The following is a 24,375-nucleotide window of genomic DNA, read 5'->3' on the forward strand; positions in this document are numbered from 1 at the left end:
AAAACTGGACAGATATTGCGCCAGGTCAAGAGACCCTCAGGCAATAGCTGTGGACGCTCTGGTAACAACATGGGTGTACCAGTCAGTGTATGTGTTTCCTCCTCTGCCTCTCATACCAAAGGTACTGAGAATTATTCGGAAAAGGGGAGTAAGAACAATACTAGTGGCTCCGGATTGGCCAAGAAGAACTTGGTATCCGGAACTTCAAGAGATGCTCACGGAGGATCCGTGGCCTCTACCTCTAAGAAGGGATCTGCTTCAGCAGGGACCTTGTATGTTCCAAGACTTACCGCGACTGCGTTTGACGGCATGGCGGTTGAACGCCGGATTCTAAAAGAAAAGGGCATTCCAGAGGAAGTTATTCCTACCTTGATTAAGGCTAGGAAGGAAGTGACCGCACAACATTATCACCGCATTTGGAGAAAATATGTTGCGTGGTGTGAAGCCAAGAAGGCCCCAACGGAAGAATTTCAATTGGGTCGATTCTTACATTTCCTGCAAGCAGGATTGTCTATGGGCCTCAAATTGGGGTCTATTAAAGTTCAAATTTCGGCCTTATCAATCTTCTTCCAGAAGGAATTGGCTTCAGTGCCTGAAGTACAAACTTTTGTCAAGGGTGTACTACATATACAGCCCCCGATTGTGCCCCCAGTGGCACCGTGGGATCTAAACGTAGTTTTGGATTTTCTCAAATCTCATTGGTTTGAGCCTCTCAAATCTGTAGATTTGAAGTATCTTACATGGAAAGTAACCATGCTACTGGCCCTGGCTTCAGCCAGGAGAGTTTCAGAGTTGGCGGCTTTATCGTACAAAAGCCCATATCTGATTTTCCATTCGGACAGGGCAGAACTGCGGACACGTCCTCATTTTCTCCCTAAGGTGGTTTCGGCTTTTCACTTGAACCAGCCTATTGTGGTGCCTGCGGCTACTAGCGACTTGGAGGACTCCAAGTTACTGGACGTTGTCAGAGCATTAAAAATATATATTTCAAGGACAGCTGGAGTCATAAAATCTGACTCGTTGTTTATATTGTATGCACCCAACAAGATGGGTGCTCCTGCATCTAAGCAGACGATTGCGCGTTGGATCTGTAGCACAATCCAACTTGCACATTCTGTGGCAGGCCTGCCACAGCCTAAATCTGTAAAGGCCCACTCCACAAGGAAGGTGGGCTCATCTTGGGCGGCTGCCCGAGGGGTCTCGGCATTACAACTTTGCCGAGCAGCTACGTGGTCAGGGGAGAACACGTTTGTAAAATTTTACAAATTTGATACTCTGGCTAAGGAGGACCTGGAGTTCTCTCATTCGGTGCTGCAGAGTCATCCGCACTCTCCCGCCCATTTGGGAGCTTTGGTATAATCCCCATGGTCCTGACGGAGTCCCCAGCATCCACTAGGACGTTAGAGAAAATAAGAATTTACTTACCGATAATTCTATTTCTCATAGTCCGTAGTGGATGCTGGGCGCCCATCCCAAGTGCGGATTGTCTGCAATACTTGTACATAGTTATTGTTACAAAAATCGGGTTATTATTATTGTTGTGAGCCATCTTTTCAAAGGCTACTTCGTTTGTTATCATACTGTTAACTGGGTTCAGATCACAAGTTGTACGGTGTGATTGGTGTGGCTGGTATGAGTCTTACCCGGGATTCAAGATCCTTCCTTATTGTGTACGCTCGTCCGGGCACAGTACCTAACTGAGGCTTGGAGGAGGGTCATAGGGGGAGGAGCCAGTACACACCATGTGATCCTAAAAGCTTTCTTTAGATGTGCCCTGTCTCCTGCGGAGCCGCTATTCCCCATGGTCCTGACGTAGTCCCCAGCATCCACTACGGACTATGAGAAATAGAATTATCGGTAAGTAAATTCTTATTAATACATATGAAGAAACTAAAGGTGTCCCATGTTTGCCATAATAATAACAACCCTGAATGTTTAATCATCATCTGCAGCCACCACAATACAAGTAACCATGAGACAGATTTATTAAGCTCGGTGAAGTGATAAATTGGAAGGTGATAAAGGATCAGCCAATCAGCTCCTAACTGTCATTTTTCAGACCCAGCCTGTGACATGGTAGTTAGGATCTGACTGGCTGGTTCTTTATCACCTTACATTTTATCACTTCAACGAGCTTAACAAACCTGCCCCCATGTGTCCGTTAAACAATTCATGGCAATCTGGCCAGGAGGGTCTTACTAAATTGACATCATTTCACATACAGTGGGACAAAAAAGTATTTGGACAGCCACCGATTGTGCAAGTTGACCCACTTAAAAAGATGAGAGAGGTCTGTAATTTCCACCGTAGGTACACTTCAACTGTGAGAGACAGGAAATCACATTGTATGATTTTTAAACAATTTATTTGTATATTCTTGCGGAAAATAAATATTTTGCCACCTACCAAGCAGCAAGATTTCTGGCTCTCACAGACCTGTTACTACTTCTTTAAAAAGCTCTTCTATCCTCGACTCGTTACCTGTATTAATAGCACCTGTTTGAACTGGTTATCTGTATAAAAGACACCTGTCCACACCCTCAAACAGTCAGACTGCTACCTCTCCACCATGGCCAAGACCAGAGAGCTGTCTAAGGACACCAGAGACAAAATTGTAGAGCTGCACAAGGCTGGGATGAGCTACTCGACAATAGGCAAGCAGCTTGGTGAGAAGAGATCAACTGTTGGCGCAATTATTAAAATGGAAGAAATACAAGATCACTGGAAATCTCGCTTGACCTGGGGCTCCATGCAAGACCTCACCTCGTGGGGTATCAATGATCTTGAGAACAGTGAGGAATCAGCCCAGAACTACACGGGGGGACCTGGTCAATGACCTCAAGAGAGCTGGGACCACAGTCACAAAGGTTACCATTAGTAACACACTACATCGTCATGGATTGAAATCCCGCCTGAAAGGTCCCCCTGCTTAAGCCATCACATGTCCAGGCCCATCTAAAGTTTGCCAGTGACCATCTGGATGATCCAGAGGAGGATTGGGAGAATGTAATGTGGTCAGATGAGAGCAAAATCAAACTTTTTGGTATAAACTCCACTCGCCATGTTTGGAGGGAGAAGAATGATGAATGGCATCCCAAGAACACCATACCCACTGTGAAGCATGGGACTGGAAACATCATGCTTTGGGGCTGCTTTTTTGCAAAGGGGATAGGACGACTGATCCGTATTAAGGAGAGGATGAATGGGGCCATGTATTGTGAGATTTTGGGCAAAAACCTCCTTCGCTCAGTAAGAGCATTGAAGATGGAAAGTGGCTGTGTCTTTTAGCATGACAATGACTCCAAACACACCACACGGGCAACTAAGGAGTGGCTCCGTAAGAAGCATTTCAAGGTCCTGGAGTGGCCTAGCCAGTCTCCAGACCTCAACCGAATAGAAAATCTGTGGAGGGAGTTGAAAGTCCGTGTTGCCCAGCGACAGCCGCAAAACATGACAGATCTAGAGAAGATCTGCATGGAAGAGTGGGCCAAAATACCTGCTACAGTGTGTGCAAACCTGGTCAAGAACTACAGAAAACGTTTGACCTCTGTAATTGCCAACCGAGGTTATATTACAAAGTATTGAGTTAAACTTTTTGATTGTCCAAATATTTATTTTCTGCAAGAATATACAAATAAATTGTTTAAAAATGATACAATGTGATTTCCTAGGTTTTTTTTTTTTCAGATTCTGTCTCTCACAGTTCAAGTGTACCTATAATGGAAATGACAGACCTCTCTCATCTTTTTAAGTGGGTCAATTTGCACAATCGGTAGATGTCCAAATACTTTTTTGCCCCCACTGTATACTTTACCTAATATCATTCAAAATAAGATTTTAGTGGTTTCTAATTTTTTTTTAAAGACCCCATATTTTTTATTGTACAAATTCATCACTGATTTTATGATTTCTCTGCATTTGTTCCATAATTTGGCTCTATTCAGTTATTTTCTTAAAATACTTTTTACCGATTATTGCAATAAAATGGAGGTTGCTTATAAGGGAACATATACAAGAGTTACAGAATAGCAGTGTGGGTGGCGTGAGCAATGTGGTATAGTTTGTTAGATCATAAACAGGGATTACCATTATTTACAATCTCAGTCTCACCATCCCCCATCTGACAAAGCTAACCATGCATACAGTATCTCTTTTCCGGGGGGGTTTTGATTGGTGCGTTACCACTTATCACTTCTTTATCACTGCTTTATCACTTCTCCAGGCTTAGTACATCTGCCCATGGAATTTAAGGCATCAACAAATGAGAGACTCCATGGGCCAGATGTCATGAAGTCCGTGTTGGCCGGAGGTACGGGTTCTCAGCCAAACTTTTTCTTTTTTTTTTAAGCAGCAATCATGTACAAGGCAAAACCATGGAAATGATTGGTTCTTTTTAAAAAAAAAAGTCCGAGCTCAGTCAGGAACCCGCACCTCCGGCCAATTCTGACTTCATTACATCCGGCCCCATTACTCTTTAACATGGGCCCAGTAAGCTAGATGGTAGCCAAGGGCCAATTTGTCCCTTCTCTAGGCTCTTACACTGTGCAAAATCATATACTGTACCAAACATTTAGTGCCGTGGAGCTCAATGATGATCCATTCATAGGATCCAGCTGTGACTTTGGCAGAGGTCGGTGATTATACACGAAATGTGCTAGATACTACGGATGTAGAATACTCTTTCTAATATTGAAGACATTGGGCCTGATTCAGATGTGGTGGGAGCGATTCAGATGTGTTGGGAGCTGCTCTCACTTCCGTGGAAGCAGCAGTGATAGCGCTGTATGGTAATGTATCAGGAGGCGTCTATTACAAGCAGAGGCGTCCTGCTGCAGTAGTATCCGACCTCCATCCTAGGATGCAGCAACAGATCACTCACTCATCATCAGGCGATTTGCAGCACCCATGGAGCCAGGAAATCTCTGTACAACAGAGATCCCTGGCCTCTTCCCTCCCCCTAAACAGCAGCAACATGCCTCCATTTGCACAGGCGGAGCCTGTCGCCACCCTCATGCAACATCAGACTGTCAATCACTGATAGTCTGATGCCGTTTCTGCATCCTGTGACGAAGGACACATTCGCGCACGTGCAGAACAGGTCCATTGCATGTACATAGTAGCAACTGGACATAGTAGCAACCGGAACTAAGTACTACTGAGAATAGTTCTGGATTTTTTCCTGCAACAGTTATTTGATACTTTGTGACATTAATGGTGTGCAAGATTAATGTTTATGTATGTCACAGGTGTGTCAGGGATATACAGGGGTAGAAGGCAGAATAACGTGGATTTTGGTGAAGTTGAGCTACCATGTGATTGCATGTACAGTACATGTGATTGCACGGACAATGCTAAATGAGCTACCTGTGACTACATATTAGTTGGTCAACAAAACAGTTCCAGGTGTATTAAGACTGGAATTGCTTAATGCTTTTTACGTAGGTGGTGTTTCCAGCCACGTATTTCCCGCAGGCAATTTAGGGAGTTCTCTGGAAGGAAATAAAACGCTGAAGTAGTTCTGAGTAGTGATAAAATGATGTGGTAACTATTGTACCAATAGCTTATCTAATTCTTTAGAGGATAGGTAAGCCTCCAGACACTACTGTAGTATAATATGAAAATCTTTTGTTTAAATAGCAATAGCTAATCTGAAATATTCACAGTGGCACAGTGGTCTGTATTGCTGACTCACAGTGCTGAGTCCATGGATGTGAACGGGTTTCGTCTGAGTACTCTGGCTTAAAACAAAATGAACCCTAGTTTTTGTGATACATTATTTAGAACATTATTTAGAATGCAAGCTCCATTATGATATAGAGTATACTGTATATAATAAAAATAAAGTTCACAATATCCAATATATGAAATAATTATGTTTTATATAATACCCAGAATCCTCTGTATGGGAAGCCCAATCTGAAGACACGGCACGCCTTTTTCTTTCTTTGTTATATTCAAAAGTAGTAATAAATGCAGGCACTGTAAATTAGAGAACATGTGTTAAAATTATCTGTAGAACAACTTCTAATATTCAATTATCCTATATAACAAAAGTTAATGCTGCTCCTCACCTCTATGGGGGGAATTCAAGTGTTTTGCGCGCTGGCGGCCACTAGATGGTGCCCAATTCAGCATTTCAAGTGCTACTACATTTGCCAGCGCTGACATTACTGTTATGTTGTTCCGTCATTTTGGCGGGCTGGTAACTAATATACTATTACTAATATTCACCTTGTTAAGAAAAAAACACTATGAAACAACAACCTGGCCAGGCGTTAACGATATTGGTTTTGATTCAGAGGTGGACGCAGCGCCAATGATTGTGCAGTTGAGCAAATGTGTTGCTAATGCATGAAAATGCCACAAAAACCATCCTGCATATGCGCAGTGTTAGATAATGGGCGCAGTTGCGTACAGAGGCGATTGTGAAACATGAGCGTTTCTGGATGGTGACCTGAAGAGAAAGCAAAAAGAAGCCAATGACAGTCTAATGCTGAACTGCATCCTTTGTTGCAGGACTCATTTTGGCACACATAGGACCTAATTCAGACCTGATCGCTAGGCTGCGTTTTCGTACAGCGGCCGATCAGGTCTAAACTGCGCATGCACCGCAATGTGCAGGCACGTTAGGTACAAAGTGGATCGCCGCTCAGCGATGGGTTTGTGCGAAGAATCCATTCGCACGGGTGTTCGCAAGGAGATTGATAGGAAGAAGGCGTTTGTGGGTGGCAACTGACCGTTTTCTGGGAATGGTTGGAAAAACGTAGGCGTGTCCAAGCGTTTGCAGGGCGGGTATCTGACCTCAATTCCTGTTATGAACAGGTTGAAGCGATCGCAGCGGCTGAGTAAGTCCTGGGCTACTCAGAGACTGCACAAAATCTGTTTGTACAGCTCTGCTACACATGCGATCGCACATGTGCAAAGCGAAAACACACTCCGCTATGGGCGGCGACTATGCGAACGCAGGACTGCAAAAAAACCCTAGCGAGCGAACAGGTCTGAATTAGGCCCACAGAATGAGTCCTGCACATGCACAAAGTATCGGACATCGGTACTTTGCACATTAGTGCGCTATAACAACCGGACCTGAATGAGGTACACTGCGCTAGCCGTAGACTGCCCAAGGGGTCGATGACGGGATTGATGGTGCGTTGATGGTGGAGTGTTCTTCACCACCAGCGGATTTGCACATTGCTCAGATAGTAAAAGGGATGTCTCAGGGATTACTCAGTCCGGTACACGCTATTACAAAAGTTGAATGCTTAAATTGGCATTTGAATATTTTCGCAGTTGCAAATCCGTAAGAAATCACAGTCGCGCATGAATAATACCCATTGTTATTGCTGAGAAGATATAGATTTCGGGATACCACTTTTGGATAGATAATTTCCTTAGATTAGTATTGTGTATCAGCTAGTTACTGTAGCTTTGTTCTGTGATTCTCTTATATTCTAATCTCTTAGGAGAGACAGTAGGATCATATCCGATATGGAACAGAATATAGTACAGGATTAAACTTTCCAATGAGTTTGCCCTCCAAATCACTGGATCTATTAGCAAGTGACTTAAAGGGTAAAAGACCAAGCTGCCAGCGGTATGTGACCATACAAAAAAAATATATTCATCGCCAGCAGCTTGGGCTGGTGCCTCATATTTGTGCCACAACCTATCCTCCAATAGGCCAGTGCTATTCAATTCTAAATATTACTGGACAGAACCCCTGAGCACCTTTTCTAATAATTAATATTAATTGGTTCCTTAATGATTCACGTTATTGTCTCCTATTTAATAAATCAAATTATAATGGGCCCAAATAAATAAAATATTGCCTCCTTATAAATCACAATATAAATATAAATATAATAAATACAGGCATACTTTAAAAAAAAAAAAAAAAAGCACCTAAAAAACAAACAAACCCCCTCCCCCAAAGCTATTAATAAAGATTTCCTTCAGTTAATACTTACCTGGTCCATTGTTATCTCCAGGGAAGCCTTGATTGGCTGTATATTGTCAAGAAGATAATATATACACCATGATTGACTGCCCAGCTAATGGACAAGCTGAATTGCCTATTTTTTTTTTTTTTTACTGCATTGCTGGGTCTCTTTAGAACAGTCAAGTTCAGGCTATGGGACTGATTCTGAGTTCAAACATTGGCATCTGTGTGTGGTCTTTTGCCGGTCGCACAACTGCAACTACCACTCCAAGCCCTTCACTGGTTTATAGCGGTGTATCTGAATTTGCCCAAACAGACACTCAAACTGCTTGGTGAGTCTTTAGATGCCACCATCAGCATAGCCAGATTAAGGTGGGGGATGCAGGGCATACTGTATCCCGCCCCCCCCCCCCCCCCCCCCCAGTCAAAGCACACTGATATTACTAGCTTTCCCTCTTAATGCGAGAGCCAGAATGCAAGCAGGACAGTATACAGTGCAGGCAGACACACAGGAATATCATGTTTCATGAGCTACCAATGGAGCTTTCTGACCAGAGTACAGATAGGAGGGTGGAGAGAGCTGTAAGTGAAACTGGGATACCAGCTTCTCCCTGCCTGGGTGTCTGAGTCCTGTGTAAACTTTTATGCAATTAAACTTTTTTGGTCTAGAGATAGACACAGAGAGAGTCCTCCTGAGTCCTGTCCCAGTGTGTAAGTAGTACAGAGGCTGATGCTATTCTTGCATGTGACTAGATAAATTATTTTATTTTTCTATGTGTATTTTAATGTTGTTTAAATTGTCTTTGTTCCACTACAAGAAAATTGTATAAAATAGTTGTCTTTTAATTAGATGGAGCTATAAACAGTACCCAGGCATTATGAAACGATTAGTTTAAAACTAATATACACCATTGGTTTAAATTTAATATACACAATCCATTTCTTCCCACTATGACCCATTCCAGGAAAGACAAAATGCTCTCTACTTGGACTTCTTTCTTAATTTATGATCGCAAACACCTGTGTTGAAATACCTTTCTTATCAATTAAATATTTCAACACAGGTGACACCGATCACATATTAAGTGGGAAGTCCAGGTAGAGAGCATTTTGTCCCTCCTGAAATGGGACATGTTGGGAGGTATGCACAATGTGATACACATCTCACACCTTCCATTGGGGGCCCCCCGTCTTAAGTGCCCTGGGCACCACCAAGGCTTAATCCGACCCTATCAGTCACAACATCTAATCTTGCACCAGCCCTATCACAGATGCAGATTCTTCGACTGAGTATGGCCTCCAATGTGAGCAATTAAGAATCTGAGGGGTAAATTTACTAAAGCTTCTAAAACAGAAAATTGGTGATGTTGCCTTTAGCAACCAATCAGATGCTGTCTATCATTTTCTAAAAGGCTATAGAGAAATGATAGCATCTGATTGGTTGCTATGGGCACCAATTCTCTGTTTTAGAAGCTTTAGTAAATTTACCCCAGTGTGTGCAACAATTTCAATGACACGCCATAGACCCATAAGACAGTCCATCTCCATGTGTCTGAATGGTCACCCACCTTCCCCCCTTCTCCCGTCACCGCCCAGGAACACCCAATACATTTTCTATACACTTCTGTGTGCTTCTAAAATACCAACTCTGTAGGAACACGGGAGGGGGAGGAAGGGTTGATTCAGACCTTATTGTAGATGTGCGAAATAAAAGCACAACTATGATCAAATTCTTAGACATGCAGGGGGTCACCCTGAAAGCCTATTCCAGCCCTGTGACATTACGCAGCCACCGCGGCCTGCACCAGCAATGGTCCGGACACACCTGCATTGTCCGCGCCGTGCCCCCCGCAACGCCGTCGCAATGCCCCCTACCTCCCTAGCAGGGGCGGATCCCCAAAAAATGATAGGGGGGGCACCATGGAAGGGGCAAGTACATTTGCGTGCGGCTTCGGTGCATGCGCTCCTAGAAATGGGGTATGTCCCCACTACAAGGGGCAGCATGTGAGGTGTAGGGGGCAGTGTGTGAGAGGCAGGGTGCAGGGGGAAGCGTGTGAGGGGCAGGGGGTAACTTGTGAGGTGCAGGGGGCAGCGTGTTAGGGGCAGGGGGCAGTGTGGAGGTGCAGGGGGCAGCGTGTTAGGGGCAGGAGGCAGCGGGTGAGGGGCTGGGGCCAGGAGGCAGCGTGTGAGGGGCAGGGTGCAGTGTGTGAGGAGCAGGGGGCTGTGTGTGTGAGTGTGGGGTTGAAGAGAACTCTCATATGTGGGCTGCAACCAGGGGACTGAGTAGTGAGCTGATCACAGGGGCTGCCTCTCAGCAGCAAAGCTGGCCAGCCCCCCTCCTGCTTACCTAAGCCTGCTTCCTGGCACCAGTGTCCAGGCTCAGCAGCTGAGGTCGGAAGCAGTTTCTCAGCCATCATACCCGCCGGCCGCCGCAGTCCTGCACTCCGCAGCAGCTCCGGTCTTCAATGAGGCAACGTGGTAGGTTGGACTAGTACCAGCAGGATGCCGCCCACTATGCAAATACTCCAGCCGCAGCAGCGCAGTAAGAGGCTGCCAGCCTGGATATGTGGGATGCCCGGCACCTCACTGCTCTGGCTATGGCTGTAGTATTTGCATAGTGGGCGGGCGGCATCTAGCAACTTCATAGCCACAACTCCAGCCTAAGCTGTGGCTGCAGTTGTGAAATGGATCGGCCCAGCGCGGGCGGGGCACGAACCACAAATGACAGGGGGGGCACGGGCCCGAGTGCCCCCCCTGGATCCGCCACTGCTCCCTGCGACTGCCTCTGCCTGTTAATCAGACAGAGGCGATCGCACAAGTTAGATGCTGTGGCGATCGCACAAGTTAGATGCTGTCGCATTTCGCTGTGTGCGTACATACAGTCCAGCTGCTGCGCATGTGCACACTTAACTGGGCTTCAGCCTGCAACCGCTGCCATAGCAGCGTCCAGGTTTGAATTAGCCCCACAATCAAGACACTTGCCACTCAGTCAGGCCCTGTGTGTTATTTGTTTTAAAATCCCATTGGACTTCATTGGATCAAGCCACGACCAAAGAAACAGGAGAAAAATCTTCTGTTCATATCTGCCAGCATATGATCACATGAATGCACCCTGCATCAGTTGTCATGACTGTAGTTTTGTGAACCCGGCATGTACACTGCTCAAAAAAATAAAGGGAACACTAAAATAACACATCCTAGATCTGAATGAATTAAATATTCTTATTAAATACTTTGTTCTTTACATAGTTGAATTTGCTGACAACAAAATCACACAAAAATTATCAATGGAAATCAAATTTATTAACCCATGGAGGTCTGGATTTGGAGTCAACCTCAAATTAAAGTGGAAAAACACACTACAGGCTGATCCAACTTTGATGTAATGTCCTTAAAACAAGTCAAAATGAGGCTCAGTAGTGTGTGTGGCCTCCACATGCCTGTATGACCTCCTTACAACTCACACAAGTGGCTCAGGTAGTGCAGCTCATCCAGGATGGCACATCAATGCGAGCTGTGGCAAGAAGGTTTGCTGTGTCTGCCAGCGTAGTGTCCAGAGCATGGAGGCGCTACCAGGAGACAGGCCAGTACATCAGGAGACGTGGAGGAGGCTGTAGGAGAGCAACAACCCAGCAGCAGGACCGCTACCTCCGCCTTTGTGCAAGGAGGAACAGGAGGAGCACTGCCAGAGCCCTGCAAAATGACCTCCAGCAAGCTACAAATGTGCATGTGTCTACTCAAACGATCAGAAACAGACTCCATGAGGGTGGTATGAGGGCCCGACGCCCACAGGTGGGGGTTATGCTTACAGCCCAACACCGTGCAGGACGTTTGGCATTTGCCAGAAAACACCAAGATTGGCAAATTCGCCACTGGCGCCCTGTGCTCTTCACAGATGAAAGCAGGGTCTCACTGAGCACATGTGACAGACGTGACAGAGTCTGGAGACGCCAAGGAGAACGTTCTGCTGCCTGCAACATCCTCCAGCATGACCGGTTTGGCAGTGGGTCAGTAATGGTGTGGGGTTGCATTTCTTTGGGGGGCCGCACAGCCCTCCATGTGCTCGCCAGAGGTAGCCTGACTGCCATTAGGTATTGAGATGAGATCCTCAGACCCCTTGTGAGACCATATGCTGGTGCGGTTGGCCCTGGGTTCCTCCTAATGCAAGACAATGCTAGACCTCATGTGGCTGGAGTGTGTCAGCAGTTCCTGCAAGACGAAGACATTGATGCTATGGACTGGCTCGTCCGTTCCCCAGACCTGAATCCAATTAAGCACATCTGGGACATCATGTCTCGCTCCATTCACCAATGCCACGTTGCTCCACAGACTGTCCAGGAGTTGGCGGATGCTTTAGTCCAGGTCTGGGAGGAGATCCCTCAGGAGACCATCGGCCACCTCATCAGGAGCATGCCCAGGCGTTGTAGGGAGGTCATACAGGCACGTGGAGGCCACACACACTACTGAGCCTCATTTAGACTTGTTTTAAGGACATTACATCAAAGTTGGATCAGCCTGTAGTGTGTTTTTCCACTTTAATTTTGAGTGTGACTCCAAATCCAGACCTCCATGGGTTAATAAATTTGATTTCCACTGATAATTTTTGTGTGATTTTGTTGTCAGCACATTCAACTATGTAAAGAACAAAGTATTTAATAAGAATATTTCATTCATTCAGATCTAGGATGTGTTATTTTAGTGTTCCCTTTATTTTTTTGAGCAGTGTATGTGAAGTCCATATGGGTAACTGGAGGACTGTGTGTATATTGGCTGGTCTGTGGGAATTAGTGAGATGGAGTGCTCAAGGAAAACTATGGACGATGAAGTAGGTACAAAAAGTAAGATTTAATGGAGTAACGATAATTCACAGAGGCTGAGGTTACCCCAATAACTGAACTGAAAAATGGAGTTAATAATTGTAAAACAACGCTGTAGCACTCTATATGAAGAACAATGACTGTGGCTGTGACTTTAAGACGAGGCTGAAGAACTGAAGACAATGGCTGTGTCTTTAAGATGAGACTGACGAATACTGCAGCTGTGTCTTAGATGAGACTGAAGAATACTGCAGCTGTGTCTTTAAGGTGAGACTGATACTGGATATAACTGGTAACACAACTGTAATCCAGACGGGTAGCAAAAGAGCAGAGTTTTACAGGAACTAAGGTAATAGTGGTACCTCTTACGGAGCTCAGCTACTAAGCTCACACTGAGCTGTGTGACTCAAGGAACTGGCAGCTTATGTAACACAAGTCTCTTTACTTATATTTCCTGGTCCTTGGTGATTGGTGAACAGGTTTAACAGAAAACAATAGTGGAAACCGCACAGGTTGAAAATATTTGTATATGTATAGTGGTTGTCGTCTGTAAGACTGATTTGTAACCAAGGATTAGCTCCTCAATTAGGTAACCATACATATAAGGTACTATGGTGGTCATTCCGAGTTGATCGCAGCCAGCAACTTTTTGCTGCTGCTGTGATCAACTAGTACATACCTATGGGGGAGTGTATTTTAGCTTAGCAGGGCTGTGATCGCTTGTGCAGCCCTGCTAAGCTAAAAAAAAAAACAAGCAGAACTTGACCAGCCCTATACCTACTTACCCTGTGCGATAATCCCTGCGATGCTGAAGCTGCTTCTGACATCAGATATCCACCCTCCGTTGTTCTGGACACGCCTGCGTTTTCCAATCCACTCCCCGAAAACGGCTGCAAATGCTGTGGAGACGCCCAGGTACGCCTTCTTCCTGTCCATCTTCTTTGCGGTCCGCTCTGCGACCGCTTTCTTCTCAAGACTCGACGTAACCCGGTGACCCCTGTCGCCGGGCAACATCGCACACGCGCACTGCGGCCGCCGTGCATGCGCATTCCGCACCCGTTCGCACCGCAGCGATAAACCGCTGCGTGCGAACGGGTCGGAAAGACCCCCTATGATCCTCTGTATTGTGTATGTATGGTTACCATCAGTGGTGCTCCCTTGACTTAGAGAGTATCAATATGAACACAGGAAAAATAGAAAGCAGAAGACTCTTGTTAGGGAGCACTCTGATACAGACAGACTAATATGGTCAAATACCAATAACTGGATAAAATTAAAAATACTTCAATAGTTTCTCATTAAAAATATTATCAAGGAGTTCAGTTGATGCTGATATGTGTTAATTAATAACACTGCGAGAATATAGAGAAAAAATATAAATCTATATAATTTATAGTTCAAATACTATCATTGGGGGTCATTCCGAGTTGATCGCTCGCTAGCAGTTTTTAGCAGCCATGCAAACGCTATGCCGCCACCCACTGGGAGTGTATTTTAGCTTAGCAGAAGTGCAAACGGTTGTATTGCAGAGCGCCTGCAAAAAATTTTTGTGTAGTTTCAGAGTAGCTCAAAACCTACTCAGCTCTTGCGATCACTTCAGACTGTTCAGTTCCGGATTTGATGTTACACACCCGCCCAGCGTTCGCCCAGTCACGCCTGCATTTTCCCTGGCACGGCTGCGTTTTTCTGAACACTCCCTGAAAACGGTCAGTTGCCACCCAGAAACGCCCACTTCATGTCAATCACTCTGCGGCAACCAGTGTGACTGAAATGCATTGCTAGACCCTGTGCAAAACTGCATCGTTCATTGTGCCCGTACGTCGCGCGTGCGCATTGCGCAGCACTGACGTTTTTTAGCCTGATCGCTGCGCTGCGAACAAATGCAGCTAGCAATCAACTCGGAATGACCACAATAGGCCGAAGTGGGTATATTTGTGGTCAAGTAATGGTCACAATGTGGTTTTGATAATAACCTTATACTGTGAGGAGTATGACAGTCATTTTATGCTGCATAGATCCGAAATGGAAAGATTTTTGCAGATAGCTGAATCATAGGTCACATCCGAGATACCAAAAAATGCTCATTAATGGTGACAAATCAAAAGGCGGCAATTAATTGCAGTACCAGGGTGTTCCAAGGAGGTCTCCCATCCAAGTACTGACCTGGCCCTCCACTGCTTGGCTTCCAAGATCAGATGAGATTGGACATCTCCAGTGGGGTATGTCCGCAGACTTTATGCTTGCCTATGTTGTCACTGTATTTTCCGATATATGGATGAGCATAAGGGTTAGTAAGTACTCACAATGAATATGGCTTATGTGGACCACATGTATGAGTACTAAAAGAGATGGTTATTTAGTATGTGGAAAAAATAATTTTTATCACATTAAATACCACAGTACGAAATTTGTAGACAATAACCACTCTTAGAAAAAAATTGAGAAAAAAATGGTTAGTCCGCTATTAATAGTAGGCAATGTCTATGTGAACTTCAGTATATTTAACTCTTCCCTGAACTCACCTATATCACGGATACTACCCCACATTGTGGGACAGATACCAGGTACAAAAAAAGGTTGAGGTATAGTTTCAGAGAGAGATAAGGTTGTCTGTTTGTATTGTAATAAATACAAATATGTCCTATTAATTCAAATATTAAAGGACTCTATGTGTCATCCAGACAATAACATAGAGATGACAGTTTATCAAACCAGAAAGAGATGACTGTCAGCATACAGTGTCAAGTCACTTAATTCTTTATCAGACAAGGTAAAATTACCCATCCAAAAAATGCCACAATTATTCTAACATTGGTGGATTTCCATAATATCACTCAGGCGGAGATCATAAAGGTAATATCTATAGGCATTAACCCTATGCCAAGTACGCCTATATATCACACTCTATCTCCAATACAAGCCAGTATTTAAGAACCTGTCTGTGTCTCAATCAATTCAAGCCAAAAAGAGAGATATTTGAATATGCCAGTAAATACAGAAATTCCCACTGTTGAAACTTAGAGAATATCTGCAGTTTATATCCCAGAGGAAATAGACATAATAACCTGTGTAAGCCAAATTCATATACTGGATAGAAACACAGATGCAACAAATTCCAAAGGCCTTACAGAAATAAACAGCATATAATAAAGCATGCATATTATTATTATATTGGCACTGATAACCTTCCTGGGATTAGATGTAACCTATAGGTAAGACTGTATTGGAAATGTCCCTGCAGTTACTAATCCACACAGTCCTTTGTAGAAAAATTGTGTTAGCAGCACCACTGATTTGTTCCTTAAATAGTACAGAGTGCTGCTATGGAAAAAGTGCTGGTTTGTGTTCATATTAGCATATTTTGCATACTTTACCCATAACCGGGTGGTGCTTTGTCCTATAGCTCCAGTTGTATTGAAGGTAGGAAGCAGCTGTAGTCTTGTTGATATCACCGCATTTGCCCACAGTCGGGCTCCAGTGATGCGGGTGAGGTGGTGCAGCTTCCTGGTATCTCTAATAGCTGGACTTAGCCATGATCGGCTGTTCCGGTCACGTGTGCGCACCACGTGACCGTATGGGCGGTGCCTCGACGTACGTTTCGCAGTTAAAGCTTGATCACAGGGCGTCATGAGCACGCTGTATGAAGAACAATGACTGTGGCTGTGACTTTAAGATGAGGCTGAAGAACTGAAGACTGTGGCTGTGTCTTTAAGACGAGACTGAAGAATACTGCAACTGTGTCTTTACGACGAGACTGAAGAATACTGCAGCTGTGTCTCTAAGGCGAGACTGATACTGGATATAACTGGCAACACAACTGTAATCCGGACGAGTAGCAAAACAGCAGAGTTTTACAGGAACTAAGGTAATAGTGTTACCTCTTACGGAGCTCAGCTACTAAGCTCACACTGAGCTGTGTGACTCAAGGAACTGGCAGCTTATGTAACACAAGTCTCTTTACATATATTTCCTGATCCTTGGTGATTGGTGAACAGGGTAAGGTGATTCAGGGAGTCTCAGGCTGGCACAGGAGTGGATAGCTCATGGTCAGGTGATCAGACCCTGTCATGTCAATACTCCAGGTTAGGCTCTGATGTGGTGTGAGGCCTAGCAGGCTGGAAAAACACTGAAGCCTAAACTCCTAAAATGAGCAGAGGATGCTGGCTTTTAGGCCCAAACAACAGAGAGCTGAGCACAGTGGAGAATGTATCTGGTGATCATTGGAGTCAGAGAGGCATATAGTTTAATGACGACAATGATTGCTGTGTAGGCACAGCATAGAGAGACTTGCTGAATTCAGTATTCACACAGAAGGTTAATCAACACAGGTGCAGCTCGTTAACTCTCACCTTCCAGGCAGAGAACTCAGCACTCAGGGAACTTATGGTACTGGCAAGCTGTGTATCCCAGTGAGCAGAAAAGACGCAGGATCCAGGATAGATGGCAGAGGTAAGTCACCAAATATGAGAAATACAGTCAGGATCATGACATCAGACAACCCTTACCGTGACCCAAGGCTTATTATGATAAATACGTCACTTTCTTATTGACTTTAAACATACAACTCTAAATGATAGCTAACATATCTCTACTATTAAAGCTGTACTAAAACACAGCCTTGTATTTAGTCTTACCATGTAGATGCCCACATTCGGTGCCCTGGTGTGTAAGATATTCCAGACATCCCGCCTTCTCTTCTAGGTTTGGGCAGGGCTCTCCACTGTTTTCTGCCTCCTGCAACACTTGGCGTCTGCGCAGTCTATACGACGGGGTACACTGGTTTGCGCATCCACTCCAATGGCTCCATTCACCAACAATGCATGCACGGGCTAGGGAAATAAACAAATCCATTCAGTCACAGCTCCATAGTAGTAATAGTCTAACTTTCAAAAATGTTCTACAGCGTTATAAGACTATAATTATAACATAGTGATGCGTTATTACAGGCTTGCTTTCAAATTATACAGTACACCAAAAATATATCATGAGGACTTTACAGCTATAACAAAGCAGTGATGTACAAAGCTACTGAAACGGTTCCTTATTATAGTTTTAAATATTTACATGTAATTTAATTTTTCAGATTTTTGTATTTATGTGGCCTACCATTAATTAAGGTTACACATAGGGTCATACTTCACCTCTATTGCAGAATGCTTGTAATTACAGGATGCTGCAGTCTATTGCTGCCACTTTATTAGGTATACCTGTACTTGGAAGGGGAATTATGTGTTTTTATGGCATAAGCCCCCCGGCTAGTAACGGTTGGGGCAGGTTATGCTTTTGGAAGGGAACCCCACACAATTTCTTTACACTAGAACACACAAAAACCCAGAACACACAAAAGCCAGGTCATACTTATCTGTGCAGTGCTGTAGACAAATCCGCCGCTTACAGGCAGGTCTATTCTGATGCAATATTGGCTACTCATATTGGCCGTCGTAGCTCTGTAGTGTAGCCAAGGACAGGAAATGCCTTTTCCCACGCCCTACCTGCCCCCCTTGAATAAATGGCGCCACCTGTGGAGTGTGTGACCCGCAATTTTCAATTTATGAATTTTATTTTTGTGGGTGTAGACAATAGTTATTTCAGTTTTGTAACCAATGTGTTTTGTTTTTTAGGTGTGTCATATCTGGGTCCGCAGACATTTTATGAATGATGACATCTTCACCTTTAGCAACGCACTTTGTAAATCTTTTTATCAGTAAGCTGTGCCCTTCAGAACTTGAGCACAAGCCCCAGGTAGTCTCTAGTAGGGCAGATAGGGAACCAAGGTATATCCGGGGCAAGAAGCATGTAATCTACAGGCCACCATCAACAATAGACATGTCAATGCAGGACAAGATCATAAAGCTAAAGAGCAGCCACATCCTATACAATTAATAAATGAGCAAAGGTCCGAAACAATGCAAGAAAGGTCAATTAACCTACCAGTATAGTTTTGGACTGTTGGAGGAAACCCACACAAGCACAGGGAGACTATACAAACTCCACACAGCTGAGAGGCAGTAAGGATAACCACTACACCATCTGTACTGCAATACATGAAATACCCTACCCTGAAAAAAGATGATGAGGCTTCCAAGGGAGGATGTGCAATGGGGACCAAGAACTGACCCTTCTAAGATATCATTGGTCAATTCTGCCCATGTTAAATAGAAATGGTTGGACAATAGTCATTTTGGGGTATTGATGAGAGAGGTTGAAAAAAAACTTGGTCCTTTGCTCTTGTGGCAATCAGGAAGATTTACATCCAGAGGATTAAAATACAATTGAATACTGTATTTCTCCTAATAAAAAAAAATATTTATAAAGGAGATTGGCCAATATATTACAATATACATAAGTAATTGTATGGAGGGTTCTTTACTGCAAGAAATCAGCAAGAAAAAAAGATAACCTCTTTGTGGGGGGCACTCTTGTGATGAATGAAATAGTTTAAATGTACCTTTAATTTAAATAATAATTTCTAATAAAACTTTTGACAATAAAAGTGAATGTTTTCCTATGGAATAATATGAGTATCTCACTGTTTATAATAATCGTGGAGATAGGATTGGCATGTGGTATCTCTGCCAATCTGGGTGAAAAATAGTTTGACTGCTTATAATAGCTGTGAAAAGGCTCTTGGGGATCAGGTATGTATAAAACTGATTGTATTACTGCTAATAAGGGGAGAAGAAGAGTAATGTTGGCACAATAATAAGATTTTACTTACCGGTAAATCTATTTCTCGTAGTCCGTAGTGGATGCTGGGGACTCCGTAAGGACCATGGGGATAGACGGGCTCCGCAGGAGACATGGGCACTTTAAGAAAGAATTTAGATTCTGGTGTGCTCTGGCTCCTCCCTCTATGCCCCTCCTCTAGACCTCAGTTAGAGAAACTGTGCCCAGAAGAGCTGACAGTACAAGGAAAGGATTTTGGTAATCCAGGGCAAGATTCATACCAGCCACACCAATCACACCGCATAACTTGTGATAAACTTACCCAGTTAACAGTATGAACAACAACAGAGCATCAGGTCAACCCTGATGCAACCATAACATAACCCTTATTGAAGCAATAACTATATACAAATATTGCAGAAGAATTCCGCACTTGGGACGGGCGCCCAGCATCCACTACGGACTACGAGAAATAGATTTACCGGTAAGTAAAATCTTATTTTCTCTAACGTCCTAGTGGATGCTGGGGACTCCATAAGGATTATACCAAAGCTCCCAAACGGGCGGGAGAGTGTGGATGACTCTGCAGCACCGATTGAGCAAACACAAGGTCCTCCTCAGCCAGTGTATCAAAACTTGTAGAACTTTGCAAAAGTGTTTGAACCTGACCAAGTAGCCGCTCGGCACAGCTGTAATGCCGAGACCCCTCGGGCAGCCGCCCAAGAAGAGCCCACCTTCCTAGTGGAATGGGCCTTAACTGATTTTGGCAGCGGCAATCCAGCCGCAGAATGAGCCTGCTGAATCGTGTTACAGATCCAGCGAGCAATAGTTTGCTTTGAAGCAGGAGCACCAAGCTTGTTGGAAGCATACAGGATAAACAAAGATTCTGTTTTCCTGACCCTAGCCGTTCTGGCTACATAAACCTTCAAAGCCCTGACCACATCAAGCAACTCGGAATCTTCCAAGTCAGTAGTAGCCACAGGCACCACAATAGGTTGGTTTATATGAAAGGATGAAACCACTTTCGGCAGAAATTGTGGACGGGTCCGCAATTCTGCTCTATCCGCATGGAAAACCAGATAGGGGCTTTTATGTGACAAAGCCGCCAACTCTGACACACGCCTAGCCGAAGCCAAGGCTAGTAGCATGACCACCTTCCACGTGAGGTATTTTAACTCCACCGTTTTGAATGGTTCAAACCAGTGGGATTTCAGGAAACTCAACACCACGTTAAGATCCCAAGGTGCCACTGGAGGCACAAAAGGGGGCTGAACATGCAGCACTCCTTTTACAAACGTCTGAACTTCAGGTAGAGAAGTCAACTCCTTTTGAAAGAAAATGGATAGGGCCGAAAACTGGACCTTAATGGAACCCAATTTTAGGCCCAAATTCACTCCTGACTGTAGGAAGTGAAGGAAACGGCCCAGCTGGAATTCCTCCGTAGGGGCATTCCTGGCCTCACACCAAGCAACATATTTTCGCCATATACGGTGATAATGTTGAGCTGTCACGTCCTTCCTAGCCTTTATCAGCATAGGAATGACCTCATCCGGAATGCCTTTCTCTGCTAGGATTCGGCGTTCAACCGCCATGCCGTCAAATGCAGCCGCGGTAAGTCTTGGAACAGACAGGGCCCTTGTTGCAACAAGTCCTGTCTTAGAGGAAGAGGCCACGGGTCCTCTGTGAGCATTTCTTGCAGATCTGGATACCAAGTCCTTCGTGGCCAATCCGGAACAATGAGTATTGTTCTCACTCCTCTTTTTCTTATTATTCTCAGCACCTTGGGTATGAGAGGAAGAGGAGGAAATACATAGACTGACTGGAACACCCACGGTGTCACCAGGGCGTCTACAGCTATCGCCTGAGGGTCTCTTGACCTGGCGCAATACCTCTGTAGCTTTTTGTTGAGGCGGGATGCCATCATGTCCACCTGTGGCAGTTCCCACCGACTTGCAATCTGTGCGAAGACTTCCTGATGAAGTCCCCACTCTCCCGGGTGGAGGTCGTGTCTGCTGAGGAAGTCTGCTTCCCAGTTGTCCACTCCTGGGATGAACACTGCTGACAGTGCGCTTACGTGATTTTCCGCCCAGCGAAGAATTCTGGTGGCTTCCGCCATCGCCACCCTGCTCCTTGTGCCGCCTTGTCGGTTTACATGAGCCACTGCGGAGATGTTGTCTGACTGAATCAGAACCGGTTGGTCGCGAAGCAGGGTCTCCGCTTGACGTTGGGCGTTGTATATGGCCCTTAGTTCCAGGATGTTGATGTGAAGGCAAGTCTCCTGACTTGACCACAGACCTTGGAAATTTCTTCCCTGTGTGACTGCTCCCCACCCTCGGAGGCTTGCATCCGTGGTCACCAGGACCCAGTCCTGAATGCCGAATCTGCGGCCCTCGAGAAGGTGAGCACTCTGCAGTCACCACAGGAGAGACACCCTGGCCCCGGGGGGATAGGGTGATTAACCGATGCATCTGAAGATGTGATCCGGACCACTGGTCTAGTAAGTCCCATTGAAAGGTCCTCGCATGGAACCTGCCGAAGGGAATGGCCTCATATGATGCCACCATCTTTCCCAGGACTCGAGTGCAGTAATGCACTGATACCTGTTTTGGTTTTAATAGGTTCCTGACCAGTGTCATGAGTTCCTGAGCTTTCTCTATCGGGAGATAAACCCTTTTCTGGTCTGTGTCTAGAATCATGCCTAGGAAAGGCAGACGAGTCGTAGGAACCAACTGCGACTTTGGAATATTTAGAATCCAGCCGTGTTGCCGTAACACTTCCAGAGAAAGTGCTACGCTGATCAGCAACTGCTCTCTTGATCTCGCTTTTATGAGGAGATCAACCAAGTATGGGATAATTGTGACGCCTTGCTTCCGCGGGAGCACCATCATTTCCGCCATTACCTTGGTAAATATTCTCGGAGCCGTGGAGAGACCAAACGGCAACGTCTGAAATTGGTAATGACAAACCTGTACCACAAATCTGAGGTACGCCTGATGAGGTGGATAAATGGGGACATGAAAGTATGCATCCTTTATGTCCAGAGACACCATAAAATCCCCCCCTTCCAGGCTTGCGATGACCTCTCTCAGCGATTCCATTTTGAACTTGAACCTTTTCAGGTACATGTTCAGGGATTTTAAATTCAATATGGGTCTGACCGAACCGTCCGGTTTCGGGACTACAAACATGGTCGAATAATAACCCCTTCCTTGTTGAAGGAGGGGAACCTTGACCACCACCTGTTGAAGATACAATTTGTGAATTGCAGTTAACACTATTTCCCTCTCGTGGGGGGAAGCTGGCAGGGCCGATTTGAGGTATCGGTGAGGGGGCATCTCTTCGAATTCCAGCTTGTTTCCCTGAGACACAATATCTATTGCCCAGGGAACCAACTGGGAGTGAACCCACTTGTGGCTGAAATTTCGGAGACGTGCCCCCACCGGGCCTAGCTTCGCCTGTGGAGCCCCAGCGTCATGCGGTGGATTTTGTGGAAGCCGGGGAGGACTTCTGTTCCTGGGAACTAGCTGTGTTGTGCAGCTTCTTTCCTCTGCCCCTGCCTCTGGCAAGAAAGGACGCACCTCGGACTTTCTTGTTTTTCTGTGATCGAAAGGACTGCATTTGATAATACGGTGCTCTCTTAGGCTGTGAGGAAACATATGGCAAAAAATTTGCCTTTCCAGCAGTAGCTGTGGTGACCAGGTCCAAGAGACCCTCCCCAAACAATTCCTCACCCTTGTAAGGTAAAACCTCCATATGCCTTTTTGAGTCGGCATCCCCTGTCCATTGCCGAGTCCACAGGACCCTTCTGGCAGAAATTGACATAGCATTTATTCTAGAACCCAGTAGACTAATGTCTCTTTGAGCATCTCTCATATATAGGACAGCGTCTTTAATATGCCCCAGGGTCAACATATCATAGTATCCTTGTCTATGGTATCAATTTCCTCAGATAAGGTATCCGTCCATGCTGCTACAGCACTACACACCCAGGCCGACGCGATCGCCGGCCTCAGCAAGGTACCCGAATGTGTATAAATGGACTTCAGGGTAACCTCCTGTTTGCGATCCGCAGCATCTTTGAGGGTAGCCGTATCCTGTGACGGCAGGGCTACCTTCTTGAATAAGCGTGTTAAAGCTTTGCCCACCTTAGGGGAGGATTCCCAGCGTAACATGTCCGTTGGTGGGAAAGGATACGCCATAAGAATCCTTTTGGAGATTTGCAGTTTTTTATCTGGAGATTCCCAAGCCTTTTCACATAACTCATTTAGCTCGTGTGAGGGGGGAAAGGTTACCTCCGGCTTCTTTTCCCCATACATATGTACCCTCTTGTCAGGGACTGGGGTTTCCCCTGTGATGTGCAACACATCCTTAATTGCTATAATCATATAACGGATGGATTTAGCCAATTTAGGCTGTAACTTTGCATCATCGTAATCGACACTGGAGTCAGAATCCATGTCGGTATCTGTGTCAACAATTTGGGATAGTGGGCGCTTCTGAGACCCTGACGGCCTCTGCGACATAGGATCAGGCACGGGTTGAGACCCTGACTGTCCTGAGGCTTCAGCTTTTTCTAACCTTTTATGCAAGGAATTAACATTATCATTTAAAACCTTCCACATATCCATCCAATCAGGTGTCGGCGCCGTCGGCGGAGACACCACATTCATTTGCTCCCGCTCTGCTTCCACATAGCCTTCCTTGTCAAACATGTCGACACAAGCGTACCGACACACCACACACACAGGGAATGCCCTTTTTTGAAGACAGTTCCCCCACAAGGCCCTTTGGAGAGACAGAGAGAGAGTATGCCAGCACACACCCCAGCAACACAACCCAGGAATAACACAGTAACTTAATGTTAACCCAGTAGCTGCTGTTTATATTGATTTTTGCGCCTAATTATGTGCCCCCCCTCTCTTTTTACCCTCTTCTACTGTGTATCTGCAGGGG

General features: G+C 45.1%; 1 protein-coding gene and 1 pseudogene across 1 annotated transcript in view; both read right to left on the bottom strand.

Annotated features, from left to right (window-relative positions):
- The window catches only part of SBSPON (somatomedin B and thrombospondin type 1 domain containing), a 66,773-nt gene that overhangs the window by 22,326 nt on the left and 20,072 nt on the right, over positions 1-24,375 (bottom strand). The window contains exons 2-3 of the mRNA XM_063923920.1: positions 17,391-17,585; positions 5,889-5,979 (exon numbers count right to left, since the gene is read on the bottom strand). Of these exons, the coding sequence (XP_063779990.1) occupies positions 5,889-5,979; positions 17,391-17,585 (286 nt within the window). The remainder of the gene's footprint in view (positions 1-5,888; positions 5,980-17,390; positions 17,586-24,375) is intronic.
- LOC134929967 (5S ribosomal RNA) lies at positions 14,870-14,989 on the bottom strand (annotated as a pseudogene).

The sequence above is a fragment of the Pseudophryne corroboree genome, chromosome 5 (genome assembly GCF_028390025.1).
Source record: "Pseudophryne corroboree isolate aPseCor3 chromosome 5, aPseCor3.hap2, whole genome shotgun sequence".
NCBI lineage: Eukaryota > Metazoa > Chordata > Amphibia > Anura > Myobatrachidae > Pseudophryne > Pseudophryne corroboree.